At 46.1% G+C, this 17806-nt stretch overlaps 2 protein-coding genes across 4 annotated transcripts in view; both read right to left on the minus strand.

Annotated features, from left to right (window-relative positions):
* IQCK (IQ motif containing K) overlaps positions 1 to 17806 on the minus strand; it is a 959718-nt gene that overhangs the window by 574061 nt on the left and 367851 nt on the right. The gene's annotated exons all lie outside the window — the stretch shown is intronic.
* Positions 16059 to 17806, minus strand: part of SYT17 (synaptotagmin 17) — a 93373-nt gene continuing 91625 nt past the window's right edge. For all 3 annotated transcript variants that reach the window (XM_050775015.1, XM_050775016.1, XM_050775014.1), the window contains exon 8: positions 16059 to 17479. In XM_050775015.1, the coding sequence (XP_050630972.1) occupies positions 17283 to 17479 (197 nt within the window). In that variant the 3' untranslated portion in view covers positions 16059 to 17282. The remainder of the gene's footprint in view (positions 17480 to 17806) is intronic.

The following is a 17806-nucleotide window of genomic DNA, read 5'->3' on the forward strand; positions in this document are numbered from 1 at the left end:
TGCTTGGAATTTAAAAGTGTCTATCTTAGTCTGTTTTGTGCTGCTATACTAGAACATCCGAGACTGGTAATTTATAATGAGCAGAATTTATTGGTTCACAGTTCTAGAGACTGGGAAGGCCAAGATCAAGGTGTTGGCATCTGGTGAGGGCTTTCTTGCTGAGTCATCCTATGGTGGAAGGTGAGAGGGTAAAAGAGAGACAAGACACAGAGAGAGAGAGAGCTTTTTAAAGAGGGAATGAACCCACTCCTGCCATACCTGAGCTATCCTTGTGATAACATCTTTGATCCATGTATGAGGGAAGAGCTCTCATAACCCAGACACCTCTTAAAAGTCCTGTAACCTCATCGGACCAGTCTAGTTCAACTTTTACGTAATAAGATTGTGAGTTGTTTTTCATTTGCCGTGGACCCTCAGATTGAAGGTCACGTAACCTGAGCACGCCCAGATGAACCAAGTGTGCAACCACAGGGGGAACCTAAGTGCTCAGACTGAGGAGCAGGGACTGAAATCAGAAGCAGACACTACATGACAGGATCCAGAATCCAATCGGATTGAGCTCTGACGTTACCCTATGGCAGGATCCAATCAGGTCATGCCTCCCCACATCATCTCTTTGCAACGTCCAATCAGATCATACCTCATTACCCTATGCTTATAAAACCTGACCCAAACCCCAGTTTGGGGAGATAGAGTTGAGCATTTCCTCCTGTCTCCTTGCCAGTCGACTAGCAATAAAGCTTTTCTCTTCTTAAAAGCCAGTGCCATCATATTGGTCTCTGTGCACACTGGGTAGCAAGCCCATTGATTGCTCAGTACCAGTACCGCCTCCCAGTATCATCACAATGACAATTAAATTTCAATGTGAGTTTTGGAGGGGACAGACATTCAAACCATAGCAATGTCTCCCTGAGTGTGGACACATTAAGTGGGGAGGAGAAGAGTGGTCCAAAGCAGGCCACTGGAAATCCTTCTAATAAGTGGAGAATCCTTTGATTTGGCAAATAAACCTCCTAAATTATCTGTGTTGTATTGTGACATCTGAAGGTTTTTATAAATCAGTTCATGTACCCTCTCTGAATGGAGACACAAGATATTTGTTACTTCCTCGAACACAAGTATGGTCCATGGACTAGCGGCACAGGGGTCTCCTGGGAGCACATCAGAAATGCAGAATCTCAGGCCCCCCACCGCCCCGCAGACCTGCTGAGTCAATTCTGCTCCCCAGGTGGGTTGTGTGTATATTAAAGTTTATGAAACACTGCTCTCGACAGGGTGGGGAACTTTTTGTATAAAGAAGCAGACAGGCCAGGCACAGTGGCTTATTCTTATATTCCAGCACTTTGGGACACTGAGGTGGGAGGATCGCTTGAGGCCAGGAGTTTGAGGCCATCCTGGGCAGCAGGGTGAGACCCCATCTCTACTTAAAAAATAAAATCTTAGCCAGATGTGGTGGTGCACACCTGTAGTCACAGCTACTTGGGAGGCTGAGGTAGGGGGTTTGCTTGGGCCCAGGAGTTTTAGGCTGCAGTGAGCCAAGATCGTGACTGCACTTCAGCCTGGGTGACAGAGTGAGACTCTGTCTCAAAAAAAAAAAAAAAAAAAAAAAAAGAGCTAGACAGTAAATATTTTAGGACTTGTGGGTTATACAACCTCTGTCACAACTACTCAACTCTGCCAGAAATACAGGAATGGACCAGGCAGTGGGCCAATAAAACTTTATTTGCCAAAATAGGCAAGGAGCCAGATTTGGCCCACGGGCTGTCACTTGCCAATCTCTCTTCTAGATCTCAAGCTTTCTGGCCAGAAAGTAGACAATTTCTCCACTTAACGAATATGATCTTTGCTGTCATTTGGAGGTTGTAGGCATCTCTTTGTTACACTGTATGTATTCCTGGCTTCTTACAGTTGTATTTATTGAGTGGTGGCCTATCTCTCCTCTCCCCCAGTACATACACTGTGTTCATGGCATCTTGAAGTTCCATGAAGATTCTCCCTCTCTCTCTCATTTATCTCTCTCCTTCTGTCTGTTTGTCTATCTAATCTCTATCATCTATTTATCTGTCAATCATCTATCTCCCTTAATTTCCTAGCTTTTAAAAAATGTTGTTTATCGATTAAACAAAGTCCCCTACCCCTTCACCACAATTATAAAAGAGGCAATAGATGCCAGTTCATTTCATGGCTTTCAATTCAGATGCATTCTTGTTCAGACTCCAGACCTGTTGTTGTGTGATTATATAACCCCTCTAATCCTCAATTTTCTCAACTGCAAAATGGGAAGAAATCAATACTTCCCTCATACAAGTGCTTAGAAAAAATGTTTGTCGCATGATAAGCATCCTATATATGTGAGCTACCATTAGATCACTTTATAACCTTCAAAAATACTGTGTAGGAACGTATCAAGTTGATGTGATGGTTAATTTTAGGTGTCAACTTGACTGGATTGAGGGGTGCCTCAATCCCGGAGACAGCATTGTTTCTGAATGTGTCTGGGAGGGCGTCGCCAGAGGAGATTGACATGGGAGTCGGGACTGAGAGAGGAAGACTTGCTGTCAGTGTGGGAGGACACCATACAACTGGCAGGGAGCCAGCTGGAAAAAATGGTCAAAAGGAAGGGGATTGGTCCTCTCTCTGCTCTCCCTCTTCCTTCCAGAGTGGGACACTTTTTCTCTTTTTGCCTTTGGACATCAGATTCCAGGTTCAGTAATGGGATTCTAGGGATTGCACCAGTAGCTTCTGGGGGCTCTTGAATTTGACGGGAGGCTGCTCTGCTGGCTTCCCTGGTTATGAGGGTTTGGACTTGGACTGAGCCACACTCCAGCTTCTCTGGTTCTCCAGCTTGTAGTTGGCCTATCCTGAGACTTCACCTCTGTGACTGTGTTTGTCACCTCCTCCTCAATAATTCCCCTTCCATCTATCCTATTGGCTGTCTCTCTGGAGAACGCGAAAACAGATTTTCGTACCAGGAGGTAGTTCTAGAGGAATAATTTTTTTTTTTTTTTTTTTTTGAGATGGAGTCTTGTTCTGTCACCCAGGCTGGAGTGCAAAGGCGCGATCTTGGCTCACTGCAACCTCCACCTCCCAGGTTCAAGCAATTCTCCTGCTGCAGCCTCCCAAGTAGCTGAGATTACAGGCATGTGCCACCCTGCCCAGCTTTTTTTTTTTTTTTGTATTTTTAGTAGAGATGGGGTCTCACCATGCTGGGCAGGCTGGTCTCAAACTCCCGACCTCGTGATCCACCCGCCTCAGCCTCCCGAAGTGCTGGGATTACAGGCATGAGCCACCGTGCCCGTCCATTTACAGAAACAATTTTAAGAATGAATTTCCTTACTTGGTTTTGGGGTTGCTGGAATTGGCTCTGTAATCTGATTAAATCCCAAAATGCTAAAGACTCTACTTCTCATAGTACAGAGAGCATTGATAGTCCATGGCGTGAACTGTTAATAGAGATACACAAAATAAATGCACTTGATACTCCTAGTTCACTACTAATAAGAAGCAAGGAATTTAGTGACCCTGTGCATGATACTTTTGAGCATTTGTAGAAAGCCAAGGCATAGAATGATGTGGGTTAGTTGCTCCTAACATCCGTAGACAAAGTGATGAAAGAAAAGAATGAGGACAGGGACTCAATTTCTCAGCTCTAGATACACACAATGAGCCTGGAAGCTTCTAAGTGTGCCCTGAAGCAGAATCTTCTCTCCTGTATAGTCATAGGATTGAAAGTGCTGAAAATTAAACACAAGCCCTCATCCTGCAATTGGCTGACTTACATTGAAAGGTAAACTCAGTCCCTCAGAGTGTCTACTGTTAAGGTGAGGGTACTGATTGGGAAAGAATGGGCCCTGTGAGTTGGGAGGGATGTGTGGGAGGATTCTGGTGAGGCTGGAATACTGAACCCCTATTTTTTTTTTTAAGAGACAGGGTCTTGGACGGGCATGGTGGTTCACGCCTATAATCCCAGCACTTTGGGAAGCTGAGGGGGGCGGATCACTGAAGGTCAGGAGTTTGAGACCAGCCTGGCCAACATGGTGACACCCCATCTCTACTAAAAAATGCAAAAATTGGCCTGGCGTGGTGGCTCACGCCTGTAATCCCAGCACTTTGGGAGGCCGAGGAGGGTGGATCACGAGGTCAGGAGATTGAGACCATCCTGGCTAACACAGTGAAACCCCGTCTCTACTAAAAATACAAAAAATTAGCCAGGGGTGGTGGCCAGCACCTGTAATCCCAGCTACTTGGGAGGCTGAGTCAGGAGAATGACGTGAACTCAGGAGGCAGTGCTTGCAGCGCACCGAGATCACACCACTGCACTCCAGCCTGGGCGACAGAGCCAGACTCCATCTCAAAAAAATATAAAATAAAATAAAATACAAAAATTAACCAAGCATGGTGGCCGGCACCTGTAATCTCAACTACTCGGGAGGCTGAGGCAGGAGAATTGCTTGAGCCTGGGAGGTGGAGGTTACAGTCAGCCAAGATGGCACCATTGCACTCCAGCCTGGGTGATCCAGCAAGACTCCATCTCAAAAAGAGAGAGAGTGTCTTGCTCTGTTGCTCAGGCTGGAATGCAGCAGCACAATCGTAGCTTACTGCACTGAGCTCTTAAATTCTGATGAATCTTGTTTCCCAAGTGAAGAGGCCTCACTGTCTGCAGTGGTATAGGTCTTATACCACTTACAGGTCTTATAAGTTAATTCCCCTTGTCTAGGGGGATTAAACCCTGCATTGCTTGAGGAAACAGAAGTGGCCTCCTCCAAGGCAGTTGCCAGGCAAGACAATGCGGATTCTCCTCTGGATCTAGCTCCACCACCCCTTTTTACTTCTAGACCTATAACCTGTCTCTAATCCCAGCAGGCCCATAAAAGTGAGGCACAAAGTGTGACCCATGAGAATGTATGCTACACACCAGAAGAACTACATGAGTTTTCTAATTTATACATGCAGAAATCTGGAGAACATGTGTGGGAAAGGATATTCAGGATGTGGGATAATGGTGGAAGGAACAGAAAGTTGGATCAGGCCTAATTTACTAACATAAGCTCACTAAGTAGAGAGTCTGCATTAGTGTTGCAGCTTGGGGAGTTAGAAAAGATGTTAATAGTTTGATTTCTTGACTGGTTGGCTGAAACATGGATCAAAAGATGGCCCACCATGATGGAGCTGGTGATGCCTGATCTCCCCTGGTTTAATGCAGGAAGAGATTTAAAGGTGTAGGGAGATTGGGATGATAGAGTAGATTTGTCACATAAAACCTACTCACTCACACTGGAGAGGACCAGAAAATATGCCTTTGACTAATGCTTGAGAAATGGATTTGTGAGGGGAACACTAGCATCCTTGAAGAGTTTTGTGATTGTTCCTCTCTGTAGGCCAGACCTTACAGTGGGAACCGCAGTCACTCAACTGGAAAACTGAAATGCAATGGAAATAATTGATTCCGGGGTGGCAGAAGCCAAGTAGCAGCACTAACCATCAAAGGCAAGATGGGCGAGGTTACCATAATGGATCACGAAGGCAAAGCAACAACCAGAATAGTTGGCCTCCTGTTGACCTATGGCACTGGCTAATTAATCATCGTGTTCCTGTTGGCATTGGCTAATTAATCATAGTGATCCTAGAAGTGAAATAGATGGGAAGCCTACCACATTCTTTTATTTGTTTAATTATTTTTATTTTTAAATTTTTAATTTTTTTAGCTATTAAAAAAAATTTTTTTTAAGACACAGGATCTTGTTTTATCACCCAGGCTGGAGTGCAGTGGTACAACCACAGTTCACTGCAGCCTTGATCTCCTGGGCTCAAGTGAGCCTCCCTCCTCAGCCTCCCAAGTAGCTAGTATTACAGATGTGTGTCACCTTGTCTGGCCCTGGAAGTCTACTACATTCTTATTTGATCTATGTAAGCAGAAAACTTTCAAGTCAAGTGAACAAAAGTAATTTAAATCATAAAAACAGGGAATCATGGTCCCTCAATCACTTTCTAGACTTGAGTCAGCCTACAGACCCAGAACCCTTTGAAAGAAGGGGAGGCTGAGTTTCCCTGAGGAAGGACCTTGGAAACTACTGAAGATTTAAGCTGTTAATCTTTTCCCCATCCTTCTCCAGAGGGACCTGTGGCCTTTTACCATAGGTAACTGTGCACTGGGGAAAGGGAAATCATCAGAACTTTGGGGACTACAACACTGGCTCTAACTGACATTGATTCCAGGAAACCCAAAAAGGGCACTGTAGTCCTCCAGTCAAAGTAGGGGTTTTTGGAGGTGTGAAAGAAAATTAAAATCTAAGGACCCCAAATTCACTATGCCAAGGAGAAAAGCTAAGCTTGGGAACTGAGTAATGCAAAAACTGCCTTTCTTTTGTTCCTAACCAGATAGCTATAACTTCACATGCTTATTTTATCTTATGTAAAATGTAGATCTACTGAGTGTGAGATGAATACATAATTGACTTTTCCTCTCATTCATTCCTTTTCACATGTAAAATGTGGATTCACTGAGCACTGGTCAGAGCCTCACAAGAATGTGACCGCTCCCTTCACTGTGTATCTTCCCCCTCTTTTTTTCTTTCCTCCTTTCCCTCCTGCCCCTCTTTTCCCTTTAAATATTGAAGTCCTCAAAATTGTCTTGGGAAAAAAGCACAGCCTGTAGATTCTACTCTAACATGCATCTCTTTTTCCCAGGCACATCCTCAGCCTTAACAAAATAAACCTCTAAATTGATCGAGATCTGTCTCACACACTTTTTGGTTTACAGAGGTCAGGTAATTAGTGGGGCTTTAGCTCAGGTCCAACTTACAGTGGGTCCAGTGGGTCCTGGAACCCATCCCATGGTTATTAAACATTTCCTAGTTCCAGAATGCTTAACTGAAATAGACATACTTAGCACCTGGCAGAATCCCCACATGGACCCCTAACTTATGGAGAGAGGACTATTATGGAGAGAAAGTTCAAATGGAAGCCATTGAGCTGCCTTTATGTAGAAAAATAGTAAATCAAAAACAATATTGCATCCCTGGAGGGATTGCAGAGATTAGTGCCATCATCAAGGGCTTGAAAGACACAGGAGTGGTGATTCTCCATTCGGTGTTCAGTATGGATGGAGAACACATCTCCATTCAACTCTCTTATTTGGCTGGTGCAGAAGACAGATGGATCTTGGAGAATAACAGTAGATTATCATAAGCTTAACCAACTGGTGACTCCAATTGCAGCTGCTGTACCAGATGTGGCCTCATTGCTTGAGCAAATTAATACATCTCCTGATACCTAGTATGCAACTATTGACCTGGCGAATGCATTTTTTAGGATCCACCGTAGTTTGCTTTCAGCTGACAAGGCCAGCAATATACCTTTCCTGTCCTACCTCAGGGATACATCAGTTCTCCAGCCCTGTATCATAATTTTGTTTGCAGGGATTTTGACTGCCTTTCCCTTTTACAAAGTGTCACATCAGTCCATTACATTGGTGACATTGTGCTAATTGGACATAGTGAGAAGTAGCGACCACTCTGAACTTATTGGTAAGACATTAGTGGGTGGAATATAAATTCAACTAAAATCCAGAGACCTTCTACATCAGTGAAATTTCTAGGATTCCTGTGGTAAGGGGCCTGTTGAGATACTCCTTCTAAGGTGAAGGATAAGTTGTTGCATTTGGCCCTTCCTACAACCAAGAAATAGACATGATGCCTTGTGGGTGTATTTGGATTTTGGAGGCAACACATTCCTCATTTGGGTGTGTTACTCTCGCCCATTCACTGAGTGACCCAAAAAGTCGTTGGTTCTAAGTGGGGCCCCAAACAGGAAAATGCTTGGTAATGGGTCCAGACTGCTATTAAAGCTGCTCTCCCACTTGGGTCTTATGATCCAGCAGATCTAATGGTGCCTAAGGTGTCAGTGGCAGATGGGGATGCTGTTTGGAGTTTAGAGCAAGGCCCTGCATTATCCACAGATAACTCCTCTCCTGTTGAGAGATGGCTCTTGGCCTGATACTTGGCCTTAGTAGAAACTGAACTCTTGACTATGGGTCACCAAGCTCTCATGCCACTTGAGCTGCCCATCATGAATTAGGTGTTATCTGATCCACCAAGACATAAAGTTGGACATGCACAGCAACACTCCCTCATCAAATGGAAGTGGTGTATATGTGATCAGGCCTGAGCAGGTCCTGAAGGCACAAGTATGTTACAAGAAGAAGTGGACCAGATGCCCAGATCCCCACTCCTGCTACACTATCTTCTCTCTCACAGCTTGCACCTTTGGGCTCATGGGGAGTACCCTATGATCAGATGACAAGAAAAGAGAAGATTGGGGTCTGGTTTACAGATGTTTCTGCATAATAGGCAGGCATCACCCAGAAGTGGGCAGCGGCAGCAGTACAGTCACTTTCTGGGACATTTCCAATGGATAATGGTGAAGGGAAATCTCAACTGGCACAACCTTGGGCAGTGCACCTGGTTGTGCACTTTACTTGGAAGGAGAAGTGGCCAGACATGTGATTATATATTGATTCATGGGCTATAGCCAATGATTTGACTGAATAGTCAGGAACTTGGAAGGAACGTGATTGGAAGATTGGTAACAAAGAAATCTGGGGATGAGGTATATGAATAGACCTCTCCGAGTGTGCAAAAAATGTGAGTATTTGTGTCCCAGGCGAATACTCACCAAAGGGTGGCCTCTGCAGAGGAGGATTTTAATAATCACGTGAATAGGATGACCTGTTCTATGAATACCAGGCAGCCTCTTTCCCCAGCCACCCCATCGTTGCCCAGTGGGATCATGAACAAAGTGGCCATGGTGGCAGGGACGGAGGTTATGCATGGACTCAGCAACATTGACTCCCACTCATCAATGTGGCCTGGCTACAGTGGCCACTGCTGAGTCCTCAATCAGCCAGCAGCAGAACCCAGCACTGAGCACCCAATATGGCATAATTCCTTGGGGTGATCAGCTAACTACCTGGTGGCAGTTTGATTATATTGGACCACTTCCATCATCGAAGAGGCAGCATTTTGTCCTTGTTGGAATAGACACTGACTCTGAATATGGATTTGCCTTCCCTCCACGCAATGCTTCTGACAAAACTACCATGTGTGGACTTACAGAATGCTTTGTCCACCATCATGATATTCCACACAACATTGCTTCTGACCAAGGAACTCATTTTGCAGCCAAAGAAGTGTGGCAGCGGGCTCATGCTCATGGAATTCACTGATCTTACCATGTTCTCTACCATCCTGAAGCAGCTGGCTTGATGGAACAGTGGAATGGTCTTTTGAAATCACAGCCAGCTAGTTAACAATACTTTATAGGGGTGGGGCAAGGTTCTCCAGAAGGCTGTATATGCTGTGAATCAGATATGGTATTTTTTCTCTGATAGCTAGTATTCACGGGTCCAGGAATCAAGGAGTGAGCATAAGAGCAGCTCCACTCACCATTACTCCTAGTGATCCACTAGCAATTTTTTCTTTTCTTTTTTTTTTTTTTTTTTTTTTTTGCTTCCTGTTCCACGACATTATGTTCTGCTGCCCTAGAGGTCTTAGTTCCGGAGGGAGGAATGCTTCTACCAGGAGACACAATAGTGATTCTATTGACCTGAAAGTTAAGACTGCCACCTGGCCACTTTGGGCTGCTCATGCTCTGAGTCTACAGGCTGAGAAGGGAGTTATGGTGTTGGGTAGGGTGATTCATCTGGACTACTAAGGGGAAACTGTATACTACTCTACAATGGAGAAACGGAAAAATATGTCCAGAATACAGGAGATCCCATAGGATGTCTTGTAGTATTACCATGCCTTGTAATTAAGGACGATGGGAAACTACAATAACCCAGTCTAGGCAGAAGTATGAATGGCCCAGACCCTTCAGAAATGAAAGTTTGGGTCACCTTGCTTCATAACAAACCAAGAGCAGGCTGACACAGTGGCTCACACTTATAACCCAGCACTTTGGGAGGCCGAGGTGGAAGGATCGCTTGAGCCCAGGAGTTCAAGACCAGCCTGGGCAACACAGGGAGACCCTGTCTCTATAAAAACAAAACAAAAACAAAAACGAAAAAATCTTGACCAGCTGAGGTGTTTGCTGAAAGCAAAGGGAATACAGAATGGGTAGTAGAAGGTAGTTATGAACATCAGCTATGACCTGCACCAGTTACAGAAATGAGGATTATAATTATAGGAGCATTTCCTCCCTACTTGGTTAAGAAACCATTATATATACAGGGCATCTCTCAATCCCTTGTGCATATGTACACATATATTAAGCAAATATCTTCATTTTCTCTTCTGTCTAATTCTTTTATCATGTAACATAAGATTTATCTACTTTATTTTTATTTATTTATTTTTGAGACAGAGTCTCACTGTGTTCCCAGGCTGGAGCGCAATGGTACCATCTCAGCTCATTGCAACCTCCGCCTCCCGGGTTCAAGCAATTCTCCTGCCTCAGCCTCCCGAGTAGCTGGGACTACAGGCATGCACCACCACGCCCGGCTAATTTTTGTATCTTTTAGTAGAGACGGGGCTTTGCTATGTTGGCCAGGCTGGTCTCAAACTCCCGGCCTCAATTGATCAGCCCACCTCAGCCTCCCAAAGTGCTAGGATCACAGGCGTGAGCCACCCTGCCCAGCCAGATTTATCAACTTTATATCAGCATTTAAGCATTGTCAATTTTACATCCTAGTATTTCAGTTATGGAATATTGGGAGAAGAGTAAACATCACTCAAGAACTTTACCTCCTCTTCTGGGGATGGGATTCGCGCATTTTTGGTTGTACTTTGGATAGCTGTATCATGTTAGGTGGAAGCATGACTCTGTAATTGTCTTTATTTGGAGATTAAGTATGGTTTAAGGAGACATGCGGGGGTGCCAGGTTGACAAGGGATAGGCTTGTGATGGTTAATTTTAGGTGTCAGCTTGACTGGGTTGAGGGATCCCTACACAGGTGGGGAAGCACTGTTTCTGGGTATGTCTTGGGGATCGTTTACAGAGAATACTGACGTGTGAGTCAGTGGGCCGAGAGAGGGAGATGCCCTCAGCGTGGTGGGCGCCATCCGATTGACCGGTGGTCTGGCTGGAACAAACAGGAAGAAGGAGGATCGGCCCTTTCTGATCTCTCTCTCCCTTCCAGAGTGGGACACTTTTCCTCTTTTTGCCTTTAAAAGGACATCAGACTCCAGGTTCTTTGGTTTTCGGACTCTGGGACTTGCACCAGCATCCTCCAGGGGCCCCTTGGGTCTAACTGGGGGCTGCACTGTTGGCTTCCCTGGTTATGAGGCTTTGGACTGGGATTGAGCCACGCTCCTAGCTTCTCCGGTTCTCCAGCTTGCAGTTGGCCTATCCTGAGATTTCTCTGCCTCTCTGATGATGTGAGCCAATTCCCCCTAATTAAATCCCCTTCCATATTTCCTACTGGTACTGTCTCTCTGAGAGCCCTGACTAATACAGTTAGATAGTAAAATAATGACCCAAAGGACCGCTGCTGCCAACCTATAGGGCATTGCCATCCAGTCTTTTTTCTATGCGTAAATTTTCGGTTTTTACAAATCATTCCAGAGTTATTTTTAAATGGTATTTTTGATCATAAAAAGGGCAGATATCCCACTGCCAGTGGATGACAGTCCACCTGGAAAGGAAAGGAAAGGAAAGGAGAGGAGAGGAGAGGAGAGGAGAGGAGAGGAGAGGGGGGAGAGGAGAGGAGAGGAGAGGAGAGGGAGGGGAGGGGAGGGGAGGGGAGGGGAGGGGAATTTTCTTGCAGTGATTCCCAGCTTTCTAGGAGTGAAATATCAGTGCCCAGGAAATAGCTACTCCCAGCACCCTGGGACCCATCCTATGTGAGCAGAGCTGGGCAGGGGTCATTAGCTTCTACCAAGTCCAAGGTGTGGGCTGGAATCCTGGGGTGCCCTGGAGTCAGCCATGAGCTCGGAGTCACTGCCAAGGAGGGAGGGGGGATGTTGCCTCACCCAAGAAGATGAGCGGACTCTTGGATGGTCCTGGGAAAGTAGAAGTGAGTTTAAAAATCTCCAATCCAGCTTTTTTTCTTTGAACTCAAGTTCCCATTCCAAAGAGGGTGTTTAAGTGGACTGTGTATCTCTTTTCCCACTTCCTACCTGAAGAGGAGGAGGAAGCCAATAAAAACGATTGGGCAGCCCACAACAGGGCACCTTGGGCGCAGGTTTCTACAGAAACTCAGTCCTTCCTTCACCTTTCAACACATCCGTCTCATCTCCTGATGAGCTCTATTCCTGGAGATGTGAAAGGCTCTGATCTGTCCACCACTGTTACCTCTGATCATCCAGCAAACACTGCCTGATGTGTGCTAGCAATCATCACCATCGTGCAGTGTGCCAAGGGTTATGGTAAAACTTTGCAGGCAGAAAACAAAAAACAAAACAAAAACAACTAAAAAAACAAATCCTCCGCAGGCATTTTCCCAGCTAATCAACCCTAAGGGGTAACAACTGTCACCCTATTTCCGGATATGGTGGTGCATGCCTGTGGTTCCGGCTACTTGGGGAGCTGAGGCAGGAGGATCGATTGAGCCCAGGAGTTCGAGACCAGATTGGGAACATAGTGAGATCCTGTCTCAAAATAAGACAAAAAAACCAGAATTGTCATCCTATTTTTAGATGACACAGCCCAGCGGAGTGTTTAGCTTACACTGACTCTGACTTAGTTTGCTAGGGCTGCCTTAATAAAGTGCCACAGACTGGGACTTAAACAACAGAAATTCATTGTCTCACAGTTCCGGAAGCTGGAAGTCTGAGATTGAGGTGTCAACAGGGTGGGTTCCTTCTGAGGGCTGTGAGGGAAGATTTGTTCCAGTCCTCTCTCCTTGGCTTGTAGATGGCTTTCTTCTCCCTGTCTCTTCACATCTTCTTCCCTCTGTGTCTGTCTCTGCATTCAAATTTCCTCTTGTTTTTTCTTTCTTTTTTTGAGACAGAGTCTCACTCTGTTACCCAGGCTGTCACAATCTCAGCTTACCACAACCTTCGCCTCCTGGGTTCATGCGATTCTCCTGCCTCAGCCTCCCAAGTAGCTGAGATTACAAACATGTGCCACCATGCCTGGCTAATTTTTTGTATTTTTAGTGGAGGCGGGGTTTCACCATGTTGGCCAGGCTGGTCTCGAACTCCTGACCTCAAGTGATCTTCCTGCCCCGGCCTCCCAAAGTGCTGGGATTACAGGCATGAGCCACCACGCCTGGCCAAATTTCCTCTTCTTATAAGGACTCCAGTCATATCAGATGAGGGCTCACCTCATGACCTCACTTCAACCTGATCACCTCTGTAAAGACCCTCTCTCCAAATAAGGCCACATTCTAAGGTTAGGAATCCAGCAAATCATCAACCGGTAACAGGGTAGGCAGCTGGCCCTGGGCTGGCTTTTTATCTCTATTGCAGTTACTTGACACTTAAACTTACTAAATCTTGAATTCCAGCTGGGCACAGTGGCTCATGCCTGTAATTTCAGCACTTATGGGAGGCCGAGGCAGAAGGATCACTTGAGCCCAGGAATTCAAGGCCAGCCTGTACAACATAATGAGAGCTCATCTCTACAAAAAATTAAGAAGTTAGCCAGGTCTATGATCCCAGCTACGGGGGGAGCTGAGGTGGGAGGATTGCGCCCAGTGCTGTGAGCCGTGATCCCACCACTGCACTCCAACCTGGGAGATGGAGCAAGTCCTTGCCTCAGAAACAAAACAAAATGAAAAAATTCTTGGCCTCCCCATTTGTAAAAGGAGATTAACATCTCTTTTACACCCCTGAAGGTTGCTGCATGAGGCTTAAATGTGATGTTTGGCACCTCGAGTGGTGCTAGTCGGCCCTCTTGTTATTACTAATGAAGGTGGCAAATGCTGGGGATGCCCTGCCTCATATCCCTCAGTCCACCTGGCTCCCCTGTGGCTGTAGAGAGCTGTGTTGTGCACATACACAGCTGACCTCATCAAGCACATGTGCCTCTTCCTCTGCCGAGAGATTTCTCTGATGTTACGGGAGCTTATACAGACCACGCTGGACAATCCTGAAGTGCCAACATGTAATGCTTTCAGGGCAGCCTTTAAGCCATGAGGAGGGACAAGGGCCAGTAATTAAATACTCCAGCTTCTGCATAATGATCATTCTTTAGTGTTTTCTTTTTTTTTTTTTTTTTTTTTTTTTTTTTGAGACGGAGTCTCGCTGTGTCTCCCAGGCTGGAGTGCAGTGGCGTGATCTCGGCTCACTGCAAGCTCCGCCTCCCGGGTTCACGCCATTCTCCCGCCTCAGCCTCCCAAGAAGCTTAGACTACAGGCGCCCGCCACCACGCCCGGCTAGTTTTTTGTATTTTTAGTAGAGACGGGGTTTCACCATGTTAGCCAGGATAGTCTCGATCTCCTGACCTCGTGATCCACCCGCCTCGGCCTCCCAAAGTGCTGGGATTACAGGCTTGAGCCACTGCGCCCGGCCTCTTTAGTGTTTTCTACAGGGGTCCTCAGCATGACTGAGCTCACAGTACTAATTCATGAAGCCTTTTGCTTTTCTCCTTTCCCTTATTCTTCACTTACGCTTGCTGGGGTGGTCTGCACCCAAGTCCTCATGTCAAGGTCTGTTTTTGAGGCACCCTAGGACAACGAGGAAATTGAGGCTCAGAAGACTTACATGGTTTGTGCCCCAGTACACAGTTAAGGAGTGGTGGGTCTGGGATTTGAACTATGGTTTCTCGGGCCCAGAGCTCTTGGGCCTCATCACCAATGACTCCACCTCTAGTTCTAAATGCTTATTATGTACCTATATTCACTTATTTTGTTTGTTCTTTTATGCTTTTATCTTCTTCTGTAAACCACAGTAATGAAGCCATTTCATAGAGAAGGAAAACACTTCTCCTTTTCTTTTCTGAAAACTTAACTGATATCGTTTGGATGTTTCTTCCCCTCCAATCTCATGTTGAAACGTGATCTCCAATGTTGGAGGTGGGGCCTGGTGGGAGGTATTTGGGTAATGGGGGTGGATCCCTCATGAATGGCTTGGTGACGAGTGAGTTCTCACTCTATTAGAGCTGGTTGTTTAAATGAGCCTGGCACCTCCTCCTCTTTCACTCTCACTTCCTCTCTTGCCAAGTGACACACCTGTTCGCCCTTTGCCCTCTACCATGATTGTAAGCTTCCTGAGGCCTCAACAGAAGCCACACAGATACCAGCACTGTGCTTCCTGTATAGCCTGCAGAACCATGAGCCAAATAAATCTCTTTATAAGTTACCTAGTCTCAGGTACTCCTTTACAGCAATGCAAAACGGATGAACACATCAACCTAACCTAGCCTTCCTGCTTCTCCCCCTTGACCGCCACAACACTTCCACTCCAGAATGGGAGACACCATGAGGTTCTCTCTGCAATACCCAATGTAGCCCGAGGGGTGAAGCCATTTTGGCCCTTGGAGCAGTTACCTGAGTCAAGCCCTTAGCAGGGCCTGCCCAATAAAAAGCTAAATAAACCGTGAATCTTGCCCTGAGGATGTGAAAAGTTTTATAGAGAAGAGCAAAGCTGGAATAATTGGCATTAGTACACTGCTCAAGTCAAACAGATGTATTGCAAATACTCAACATTCTTGATCCTCAAAATCTATGAGTATAATAAATATCGTTGTTTTGAGGCTGGGTGTGGTGGCTCATGCCTGTAATTCCAGCACTTTTGGAGGCTGAGGTAGGCGGGTCACTTGAGGCCAGGAGTTCAGTTCCAGCCTGGCCAACGTGGTGAAACCCTGTCTCTACTAAAAATACAAAAATTAGCCAGGCATGGTGGTGCACACCTGTAATCCCAGTCACTCGACAGGCTGAGGCAGGAGAATTGCTTGAATGCAGGAGGCAGAGGTTGCAGTGAGCAGAGCCTGCACCAGTGAGCAGAGACTGCACCACTGCACTCTGGCCTGGACAACAGCGTGAGATTTTGTCTCAAAAAAAAAAAAAAAAAATCATTGTTTTGACTTGTTCAGTATGGTTTGTTACACAGCAGTACTAGCTGCAATGCCCTCCCACCTTCTATGTCCTGCGTTCATGAAGAAAAAGATAACTCGAATGCATGGCACAAATAAATAATCTTTAATTTCAATAAATAGCTCCCCGTCACACCAGCCATTATGCTGTGGAAAAAGATACAGAAGCATCCAACAGAGAGAGAGGAAAGAGAGAGAGAGAGAAGACCTATTCTAACTACACTAATTCCTTAGCACGAGAGACATGACATTGGTTCACAGACAAACACAGAAGTATCCTCAGAGTATGACTAAGGAAGAAGATCATCATGGATGGGGTGTGATAGCCATTTTAATCCATGTATCAGGTCCTTTGTATGTCTTTTGTGGGTCACAATCACCATGATTCGGTCAAAAAATGTTACTTTTGCTCTATCATATCCTATTTACTTGACACACACATTACTGTTATCCAAGGTGGGGTCTCTGACAGACAGGAGGACACTGGTTGGACTCTCACTGGACACGAGAGACAGAGAGAAGGCAGTGCTCAGGGCTGAGGTCCCAGCCCATCGCCATGCTCTCCAAGAGGACACATAGGCACACACGTGTTCGCCTGTGAGGGCACATGCACGAAGACATACACATATATGCCCACAGGGAGTTTCCTGGGATGAGCTAACACAAGGACAATTCCATTAAGCCAGGAGGGGCTTCTGACACTGGAATAGTTTTGGTTGCCATTTGGCTTCTCCAAATGGTCCATAATCTAGTTATCACATTTACTAAGGAGAAGACAAAGATACTTACACCTTTAGAGAAAAGTATCAGGTTTGAAGAACCCCAGGGAACAGCAGTCTGTTCAGAAGTTACCCAGTGGGCGTGTGTTTTGGGAGTGGGGAGTGGTCAGGTCTCCCACACACTGGCCAAACTCTTGGTAAATAATACAGTCTTGATGGAGGTTGGCACTCTTTGGGAGGTCCTTTCTCTGGCCTGAGGGTTGAAAGTGCATTTTGGGGCAGGAGTATTGACAAGAACAGGCAGTGCCAATGAGTCCGACGGCAGAGCCCACTGAGCTTGTGATCTACTACGGATGGGGTTTCTGGAAAGTTCCCAGGCCTCACTGACTGAGGGCGGCTATTTTGTGACCAATAGTCTGCTTCCTCTCAGTTCTGAGAGGACTTGGGGAGTCTGTGTGTCTGTGTGTGTGGACGTGTGTAGACATGTTGTGAGTGTGTATGCAGGTGTGGATGTAATAGTATGTGACACATTTTTTTCCGTCTTTTTTTTTTTTTTTAAACGAATGAAAGCTGCCTTCCCTGCAGCCCTCAGGTCACCTCCAGGGAGGCAGGAGACACGCGGTCACACTCAGCTCGAGACCTCAGGCTGTGCCACTGCTCCACGGCCGTGCGGTGCGTGTTGAGCATGCGCCTCCAGTGGTTGGACTCAGAGGGACCTGAAGAGTACTGGCCAATGACGATCCTCCCGATGAAGTCATTGCTGCTCTTCATGTTGTGGCCGAAAACTAGGGAGTCAGAGGGTCGAGGGCAGGAGGTAGGCAAGAGGAAGGAGGGGAACAGAACAGAAAGGCAGAGAGAAGACAGAGGCCATTAGTCTACACATTCATCAAGTGCAAACATGGCGGTCATCATTTAGGGCACGTTGTCTTTTTCCTTTCCTCGGTGAGAACTCCAACTCCCTCATCTCATCCTCCTGCGAGTCTCTGCAACAGCTGCACCTGGCTTCCTGCCATCCCATGCCAGCCAGAGTCTTACCTCTCAGCCTTGGCATTGGCTGTTCCTTCTGCCAGATAGCTGCACCGCCTGCAATATGCAGCCTTAAACGTATATCC

Source organism: Macaca thibetana, chromosome 20, assembly GCF_024542745.1.
Source record: "Macaca thibetana thibetana isolate TM-01 chromosome 20, ASM2454274v1, whole genome shotgun sequence".
NCBI classification, from domain to species: Eukaryota; Metazoa; Chordata; class Mammalia; order Primates; family Cercopithecidae; genus Macaca; species Macaca thibetana.